The sequence below is a fragment of the Tupaia chinensis genome, unplaced genomic scaffold, assembly GCF_000334495.1.
Source record: "Tupaia chinensis unplaced genomic scaffold, TupChi_1.0 Scaffold000110_1, whole genome shotgun sequence".
NCBI lineage: Eukaryota > Metazoa > Chordata > Mammalia > Scandentia > Tupaiidae > Tupaia > Tupaia belangeri.
The window spans coordinates 1,048,224-1,057,899 of NW_006159574.1; the positions used below are offsets into that span (position 1 = coordinate 1,048,224).

The following is a 9,676-nucleotide window of genomic DNA, read 5'->3' on the forward strand; positions in this document are numbered from 1 at the left end:
GTCCTGTTCACCTCCCGCCAGCGGCACCGCGGGCACATCGGCTGTGCAGGGGTGACTACCCCACGCCAGGTGCGGCCCAACGCACGCCTTCTCAGTTCCCAAAGTAAGCATGTGACATTAACGTAAGAGTCTGACTTCCAAAAAGAGTTGGGAAAGGAAGTTAGACACCTCCTGTCTGATTTCTGTACTCAGTGTGGCAGGCTTTCCTAAATGTAAGCCATTCTCTCCTGCCGAGGAGCTCTTTGGCTGCTCGCACACTGGCTTTCTGGGCAGCTACATATCAATATGGCCAACAGTTTTTCACTCTCTTGGGTCGGAATCTGCATCATCCTACCCGCTCCTTACTGACAATGATGAGAATTTTTCTTTTAAGATCGGTGTAGACGATACCCTGACATTTGACAGAGTTAAAGTCAGACCCCTTTAATTCTGCAAATTTAGCAGAGACAAGGGGATGCCCAAGCGTGACCGTCGCCGCACCTTGCCTCATGTGAAGTGTGGTCGAAGGGGGCTTCCCACCAGGCCCCATGTCCCCTTCGAGTCCATACCTCCAAAAACATGCCTGCAGAGAAGCGGTAACTTATCTGCGACTAACAGCCACATGCTGAACGTCACCTGAAAAGCTATAGGGAGGTGGGGATTTGCAGCGAGACAAAGCATGGCTGCTGGAGTCACCTTCGAGTACACCGTGCAACGAGAACCGCGCTGCATGTGCCTGGCTCAGGACGCGTGTCTGAGGCCACAGAAGTGCTGCTCTCTACAGAAGGCGCTCATCCATTCCACATGCCCTCTAGTGCACTTTGGAAACGAACAAGTCTGTACTCGGATGGTTTCTAACAGTTTACATTCTGTTCCCGATGGAAAGTGGGTACGCCTTTTTCACCAGTAGTCACACCTAACCAGAAAACTGAACTTGAGCTCGTTTGCAATGTGTTTCCTCCAAGTCATGGGCAAGGGAGGGGCTGAGCAAGCTCGCGGTCACGCCAGTGGGCACGCTGACGCGCACCTGTGCACGCCTGCCCCAGCTCTCCGGACGCGGTCAGAAATCCCACTCACTCTGTGAAACGTCTTCACTTTTCCGCCACTACCAGACTAAGCGCTTATTACCAAGCTTGTGTTTATCAAAGTCTGTAAAGGTGATTTAAGCTTTATGTCCTCATCGGCCTCGCCCAGAGAGTCAGGGTCTGTCAAGACACCAAACAACAGACTTGCAAAAAAAAAAAAAAAAATTACACGACACAAACATGGGATAAACGAGAGACATCACGTCTTATTATGGCAGACAACAAGCAACATCGATGTAGACAGAGACCTTTGGGGCCCGGACTTCTCCAGTAGAGCTCGGAGCGCGGCGTTCCTACAGCTCAGTGTGATTAGTCGAAGCGGAGCACAGGTCTGGAAAACAAAACCGGACAGCATCACTACCGCAGTGAATACCCGTCTCCTGGGTCACCCATCACCCATCACCCTTCTGCAGAAGCACACCTTCCCGACGTTGAGAGGGTGCACCTCGTAGCACACCCCCAAACCCTGCTTTGACCGTTGTCAGCTCTCGGACACTCTCACCCCATCCCCCAGCCGTCTCGGGCCAGAGCACTTTGAAGCAAGGCCAAGGTATGGGAGTACTTAAAGAGGGGCCACCAGAGACATTTCACAGCTCCTAAGCAGCACAGCACACTTGGCATTCACTCCCAGGATGGACAGGCAGACAGATACTTCCATACATGCTGCCTTCCAGCTGGCAGCAACAAACGCCAACTCAGTTTAGAAAGGCTATAGGTTATTTTAGCCACATAATTTACTCACCTATGCTAGCCTCTGAAAGTAAGTATTTTACAGAATGGAATTGAACACCCGACTAGTGCTGGGAAGTCTATACGAAAAGGTACAAACGCTTTGACTTTCAATGTGGGCTAAGCATTTCTAGGTATGGCTATCCTCCTCCACGACTGCATCCCAAATGCTCCTGTGGCCAGTCACCCCTCCTGAAGCTCTCGAAGGCTGCAGAGGGGATCAGAGCAGCAGTGACACATGAGACTCTGTTTATGTGTTAATAGTATTCCCTCACGCAGCCCGTTGGACCGTTAACCTCGTGAACACAGAGTGCCCCTAACGTACAGCCTACAGTGCGATGCTGTTCCCAACCTTGAGTGGGATGGGCCAGTCCTTTAAATCATCTTATTTATAAAGATTTTAATCATTGTGACTTCACGACATCAGAATGACAACCCAGAAATGCTTGGGTTACATGCCACGAAATATTCCTCCAGGAAAATCTAACGAACTTGCTTTAATTTTTGCCTAGAAAAGGAAAAGATTACGTGAGGCCAAGCTCCTCCCCGCCCCGGGACTCTGCCTCACTGTCCCAGTATGGGGTGTCCCTGACAACTTCTGCTGTCCCCAGCATATACAACAGCAATGACACGCATAGGTCCCCGCAACACCAGAAATTTTTTTCTGGGGGGGACCAGCAGTTAGCGTAATGGCTATGTCACTGGACTCACATAGTCGACAACCGTTCGAGTCCCAGACCCGGTGGCTTAAACTCACACCGGGCGCGTGTGCGTGCGTGCCCAAGATCCCGAGAGGAGAATGGAGGAGAAGGGATTGCGGCGTGGCCATCCCCCCTGGGGGGTGATTTCTAGCTTTCTGTCTCTCTGTCTCTCTCTGTCTGTCTGGCGAGCGCACGTGCCCTATAGCGAAAACCTCTCCAAAAAAAAAAAATTTTTTTTCTGACTTTTTTTTTAATTCATCAAAAAGATAACAAAGAATGTTTATGGAACCATCACACATGTTTTTGGGGATTTTTGTTTTCAACCCGAACACGGCCATCTTAAATCTGACATAGGGTATATTTTCTTTGGCATTCTCCTGTCTTTTTCTGTGTGTGTGGAGGTGAGGGTTCGAGCCTCTCTATTTTGAAGAGTGTACAACTGTGCCCTCATTTGCCAATGATCACAAATAAAGTGTTCTGTATTGAGTAGGAGGGAAAAAGCAAACAGTATAGAGAAGGACTAAGCATCTAATCAAATCTCTAGTTCTAGAAATGCCCAAATAACTATCTATCTTGCTAAAAGCAGGACGTGAATACTTGAAGAGCCCTTTAACATCATGTGTGGGTCTTGGTGTGGCGTGCATTCAGCTATTGGCAAGGCACAGCTCCGTAAGCTCCAGCGTGCACATGAACACACGCGTGCATGCACACGCTCGCGGCCACCTCTAACACGGGTTGAGATGTGGAGACCATGTCTTAGCAAAGCCTTTGTACGACACGAAGCAGAGTGCAGCCTGTTCGCCCGGGCACGAAGGCCGTGCCCTGCCAGGGGCCCACACCTGCGCTTCAGGTGTCTTAGTGGCGTCTGGGGCTCTTCTCCAGTACCACACCCCCTTTGCAGAGCTGTCTGATGCCTGCCCGGCATCGAAGCGTTTCCTTCACTGTTATCACAGACATTGGTTGGACTTTTCAGAACAGATATGGTGCCCTCGCCTTTTCTGGCAATCACTTTGAAATGTGAAAAACTCTGTCTTGTTAATGGGTGTGAACTCACACCAGCAGGAGGGTTTTCGGGAAAGAGGGGCAAGGAGTCTGGTCAGTTTTAGATTAGTCTGTTCTCAGTTGGTAAGTTCCGAATGGTTCAGGCCCCACCGAAGGCTGAGAGAGCACAGTCCACAGTCACACGGCTGCACGGCGACCTGTCACAGCAGCTCTGTTTACCGTGGCAGCCCCTGGGTTCTTAAAACACAAATGCTAACTAAGCGCCACGCTCGGCCTCACGTATATGCAGTAGCACACGCATCTTAGCTTTCTTCTCTAAACTTATATTTTCCCAAGGTTAATACTCATTTTAATTCTAATCATAAATATACAGAAGGAATGAAGAGAGGTAATTAATATTAAAATGCAGCCACACAGCTGAAGTTGGGTGCAGGGTCTTGCCCAGAGCTGCACCATCTGGGCACGGAGACTGGGACACAGTGGCAGCAGCGCAGTCCTCTGGCACTCCCGGGCAAGGGCGCGCAGCCTGGGTCACACGTGACGTGACCAGTACAAACGCTCATAAAACACCGGGGCAACAAATGCTTCACGCACTGCACACCGAGCCTTCTTGGTCCTTCAGCACACACGCTCCCGAGTTCTCTGGCAAACCTCAGAAGCACTCTGTGGGGCGGAATGGCTATGAACCAGGTGGCTTTCAGAGGCGTCTACACTCTGTTCAACGTCCGAGGAACACAGCTCCGACTCCCAGCCACCCTGACTCCCTCCTTCCTAACACTCTCGGACAAACGCCCGTTAAAACTGGTTTTTAAACAGGAAGCAGCCCAACTATCCACGCAGAGGAAGAAAACTCTGACTGTCCTGTCCCCGGGGCCTTCTGGCCTTCCTGAAGAGCTTACCCACGAACGTGCAGCAGCTGCTCTGTGGCGGGATGGGCCTGCGTTGGGGCAGTGGCTGCTGGTGGACTGCTTTATGTAGTAACTGGGAAATGTCTCAAGCCTCCGCGCTGTTCAAGGGCGTCGCTGGCTCTCAGGGCTGTCTTTGTAAAGACCCCGTTTTCTTGCCCTGCGCTTACATTCTTGGAGACAAACACCCCTGTGACGTGGCGAGTCGGCTGGCCTGTGGTAATGGGTTTCCACTTCTCAGACACCAAAGCTCCCTCGTGTTTTCCTAGCCCCTGTGTGTGTGTGTGTGTGTGTGTAAGAATATGGCAGAAAAAAAATGTAAGAAATAGACACTATGGAGAACAAGCCTGAAAAAAACAATCCCCCTCTCCACCAAACAGAAACTTTAAAACTTTCTTACAAAATCAAACTTCAGCTTCTGTGAATGCAGCAAGTACGTGAGTCAGGAAGTCAGACTCCTCTTTCCTGGGCCGGGTTACAAAAACAGGGTGCTCTGGCTTCACCTACCTGGGAAGGAGGACTGGGGAATCCCTCGCAAGGCCAAGGAGGAGGCGCCACAGGAAGCCCGCCCCTGGGGCTGCTGTGTGCGCCCTGTCTCAGGAGCCCAGAACCGGCAGGGCAGGGGGGCTACAGGGAGGCGGCGGGCTGGCAGGCCGGGGAGGGGCGAGCGAGGGGCAGCCATGTCCCCAACACAGTACCTGACTTCTCAGTGCACAGCTTGTCAGCCAGGGAGTGTGCCTCCTGGGTGAGAAGGGCGAAGATGTCGTCCTCGTGCTCCTCAATGATGGTCTCACACTGCAGAGACAGCAGGCCGTCAGCGGGCGTCCCCGCAGCTCAGGGGCCGCCGAGCCCATGGTCCTCGCCCGTTCGGCTTACTACATGGCTGCACTGGACTAACCCTCTTTCCAGAATGTTAACTGCATCGTTTTCCTGGGACCTGCCTAAACGGTCAGCCCTGTTGAAAGCCGGGGAGGGCAGGAGGGAGCTGTCCTTTGTGTTACTTCTCGCCCCTAAGTTAGACGGCCAGTCCCCGGAAGGGTTGGGTGTCCTACTTCAGGAGGGAAAAAGTCTCCATTTTTAACATTTTTAGCACATTTCAGAGAATATAGCCCATTGAAATGGTTAAACCAGCTTCCTTCAGATTTAACATAATAATCCATTTTGTGGTTGGAAAGTGTGAAAACAATTAAGCCTTCTCGGCAATCCAAACAAACGCATCTTCCATTTCACTGTGGCCGAGTGCCTGCCAGCGAGGGCTGCTCCCTTCACACCATTAGAGACCCATCCAGTTTCACTTTGCTTTCCCCCAAAAAAGGCCGCCATTTCAGAGAGGGGGCAGCGCAGACGTGGCCCCTGAAGGCCTCACGTGCTAACTGCAGTATTTTCCAGGTCACATCGTCAGGAGCGGTGACGGTGACGTTACTGCGGGACGCTACTAGATCTTCAAATCATTTTCTGAGTTCATAAGCAAAGCTCACGTTTTCAAAGGAGTTGAAAATATTTAAATCGCACAATGATATGTGCATTTTAAGCCCATGAAATACAAACTCACTCAGTCATTACTATTTTAGGGTGCTGCACTTTGATCCCTGACTCATGGCCCTTACTTTGTAATACAATAAAAATTTCCAGACTCCGAGGAAGCCCCATTTCAAGCAGGTCCCATGCCTAGCATTTCGGCCAATGCGTGAACGGAACGTCCCTTTGCTCAAGCCTACCCGTCGCTCCGCTTCAACAGCATCACGCAGAGTGAAGCCCAGGGCAAGCATTTCTCCAGGTACAGTCTAGCATGCCAGAGGCCCCAGCCAGGAAAACAAACACAGTAAAGGGAAATGAGGCATTCCAGCAACTATCATACCTAAGCCTTTGTTTAGCTTAATTTGTGCTGGAATACTTGAATTAATTTTGGAAAAGAAATTCTCTTTTGTGAAACCAGAGAGAGAGAGAGAGAGAGAGAGAGAGATGGTTCTGTCACTCCCTCCATCATTTGGCTATAAATATTTGAAAACAACATTCATTGCAATTTGGAGTTTAACCTAGAAGCCCCTGGCGTCCGCGGAAAGCCATGTGGGACTTGGACAGGACGGATGGAGACCACTCTGAGCAGCGGTCCAGCAAATGTGAGCTGAGACCAGGGGGAGTGAGCAGCACCCTGGGGAAAGCTCCCTGCCGAGCCCCGGCGAGCACCGCGGAGCCCTGACCCAGGTCTGCGAGGCAGGGTACCCGAGGCTGCTGGGGAAAGCAAGACCAGGGAGCACAGACATCCCTAACCCGACTCCAGACTCCACAACAAAAGGGCTGCGAAAGAGAACCAGAAAACAGGGCAGGGCACGCTTACCGCGAATTTCAAAGGTCTGTAAGCATCGGAATAAAAAAAGAATTTTTTAAATTCTTTGTATATTTCGTCTCCTTTCCTGGGAGCAAATCTCTTGAAATTTTTCTCTTTGGTCACCGGGTCCTCCTCAAGCTTGTAGTCGTTCATCCGCTCACACACGTTGTCCAAAAGGTCGGTGAGGAAGGCCTCGGACTGGGCCAGGGGGATCTGCAGAGAAGGACACAGCAGGGGAAGGGGCCTGGCTGGGGACACCGCAGCTTCCCAGCTTCCGGGACGCGCGTGGGGAAGTGCATGTCCACTTCCTGCTGGGGTTTCTTCCAAGCCATCGTTGACACGATGGAAGGGGCTAGCTTAAATTCTAGCGGAAAAGGTGCACGCACTTGAACGCGGGCAGAAAAAACTTAACGTTCAAACTAGAAACTACTTAGCCATGACCCATCCAGGCATTTAGAGTCATGGAACAAACAGAATCAAGCATGAAACCCAGAAAATGCCCTCATCTTCCGCCACTGGCGGGAGGGAGAGGGACGGGGCGAGGGCTGGCAAGAGAGCACGACTCGGATCTGGTCTCTGAGCCCTCCTCCGGCTCAGGGGGAAGTTGGAGAGCCCCAAGTTTCCCTGGGGTCGCGTTCCTCCTGGCAGCGGGTCCTCAGCAGCCCGGCGACGCCGGAGGCCGAGTGGAGGTGGGGCGAGGAGAGGACCCGGCTCGGAGCGCCATGTCTCCCCGCGGCTCCGCCAGCTCTCCTTGGGAACAGCTGGTGCGCGTCCCCAGGGCCCCAGTCCCTCCGGAATTCTGCGAAGATTCCGCAGGGCCACCACCTCCGCCCCGGGCGCGGGTCAAAGAGCACCCCTCGCCCTTGGTAACGGAGACAAAAACTTCGGGGCCGTCTAGACAGGTCAAGGTGCAGGAGGCTGCGTCCCCGCGGCTCCTTCCTGCAGGGGGCGTGGAGCCGCCAAGGGCGCCCGGACCGCGCCGGGGCCCAAGGCCTTTGCGGGCTTTTCGCTCTCCACCCTCTGCTGATCAAAGTAGGAAGTTTGCATGACAACGTAGTGAAAGGGGCTGAATCGCAAATGAACTCGATTTGGGCAGTGTTGATATATCCAGCCTCCATTGTCCCCTTTCAGACGCAGTGTGAACCCTTCCGGTGCCAAGACCGCGCTGCATTCACAGGCGCGCTCTGCCGCACAAAGGGTCTCCGCGCTTCACCGCCATCCGGCCAGAATCCGAGGAGCCGCGTCAGCGCGGACGTGAGAGGCAGTGCGGTGGGTGTGCGCGGGTGCTCCGAGCCCAGATTCCATTATGGAGCGCCCGCCGCCAGCCCCAGTCTCACTAAGGAGCCAACTCTGTAAAACACTTGAAAAGAAACTTGGGAAGAGGAGAAAGTGAGAGAGAGACCAGACCCACTGACTACCCTCTGCACCTGCCCAGTGCACAGGTAATCAGACCCCCTCCCCCCAGCCCGCGGAGTTTGATGTTGAACTGTTTTTAAGGCCCCTGCATTCAAATTTGCAGTTAAATCGTTTATTCAGCCCGAATATACCACAATATTTATTTACTAAACACCGACTTTGAGAACGCTCAGGGATGGCCCACAATGCACATTCCAAATGCAGGTTGCATTTCATTAACGTCTTAATTATGCCTTCTGAGTATGTTTCTATTTCTGTAAACCAACAAGACAGAAAATCTATCTGAACGGACAGAAACCAAGGGTTAGGGACATTAGTCAGGAGAAAGTTATCAAGCGCAGAATCAGGTTCTTAAATTGCCATCAAGCCCGTCGTTAACGAATGGCATGCCTAGCGTTGCCTTTTTTCCTGTGTTGCGTGTGCTTCAAGTGTATTTCCTCCCCTGGTCCATATCAAGCCTACCCAGCAGCTCCGAAGGCAACGAAGCAGCCGTTGGCTTGAAAGTGAAAAGTAGATGCCTTTAAAAATCTGTGATCAAGAGCGTCATTGTCTCCCTCCCCGGCCTCGGCCTCGGTGCTCGCTCTCCTTCCGAAGAGTAAACAGACTTGGCACTGGGGGAGGAGGACCGAGGGATGTGACCGGAGGGCCGGGCTGGTTGCTGAGGGACTGCGCTCCCGGGGAGGAAGCCCATCACCCTCCTACTACTCCCAGGATTTTGCGGAGCAGAGGCCAGAGGCCGCTCGAGGGACGCCTGTTAAAAACGGACCTGGCGTTCTGAGCCGTGTGCAAACATTGGCCGGCACATGAATTTGGAGAAAAATGATGTGCGCGTGCAAAAGCCCTCCACGGCTTACTTCTAAGAGGCATTTTATTCATTTCCTGGGTTGCACTCTTTGAAAACAGCCCCCACTTAAAACTTTCTACCTGACAGCAGTTTTCCTTATTTGGTGTTTGAGTGTGCCTCTTAACAACGCACGACCCGTCCGTGTGTGGTTTCTGTGATTCGGTGAGTCAGTGAAGGCTGGCTGGCTTTAGGGCGTGATCAGCTAGCGCTTTGCAGTACGTAGTCCTTAAAACTAGGCAACGTTTGCTGGCAGATGGTTCTGAAGACCCGGCCTTAAAATCTTCATTTAAACAGAAAAGAGGAAACACCCCAGTTAGACCAGTAGAGCTGGCTTTAGAGAGGGCAGAAAAATACTTTAATTAAAAATCTCGAAAGATCGATGATTTTTTAGGAATATTTAAAAACAAGATGCTCTCACATTGTAGCTCTTTATACATTTATTAACATGTACATAATTAGAGTTATTTGTTTCTACTTAGCTGACTACCTTCAGTAAATTTAAAGACTGTTCATGGAATAATGGGTCATTTTTTTCCTCCTCAAAGTGTTTTGATTATAAGAGTGCAATAACTATTGGGACGAATGGAATAAACCAAGTCTTTCTATACTGAGGATTTTGAATAGTACTTGTCAATAAGGCGACTCCTATTGTAATCTTCCGGGAGCCTGGCCTCCGCCCTCCAGGA

At 51.6% G+C, this 9,676-nt stretch overlaps 1 protein-coding gene across 1 annotated transcript; it reads right to left on the bottom strand.

Moving 5' to 3' along the window:
- Positions 1 to 1,318: 1,318 nt before the first annotated feature.
- Positions 1,319 to 7,183, bottom strand: CNPY1 (canopy FGF signaling regulator 1). The gene is made up of 3 exons (XM_014586036.1): positions 6,740 to 7,183; positions 5,100 to 5,196; positions 1,319 to 1,395 (listed from the first exon to the last, which is right to left on the bottom strand). Exons 1-3 carry the CDS (start codon positions 6,881 to 6,883, stop codon positions 1,358 to 1,360), a joined length of 279 nt encoding a protein of 92 aa, XP_014441522.1. The 5' UTR covers positions 6,884 to 7,183; the 3' UTR covers positions 1,319 to 1,357.
- Positions 7,184 to 9,676: the final 2,493 nt, after the last annotated feature.

Bases quoted from the DNA above. Each gene is read 5' to 3' on its own strand.
- CNPY1 (XM_014586036.1), bottom strand. From the start codon at position 6,883: ATGAACGACTACAAGCTTGAGGAGGACCCGGTGACCAAAGAGAAAAAT. The intron at 5,197-6,739 runs GTAAGCGTGCCC...CTGTCTCTGCAG, and splicing joins ACAGACCTTTGAAATTCGCG to TGTGAGACCATCATTGAGGA. The intron at 1,396-5,099 runs GTACTGTGTTGG...TTTGTTTTCCAG, and splicing joins GCTGTGCACTGAGAAGTCAG to ACCTGTGCTCCGCTTCGACT.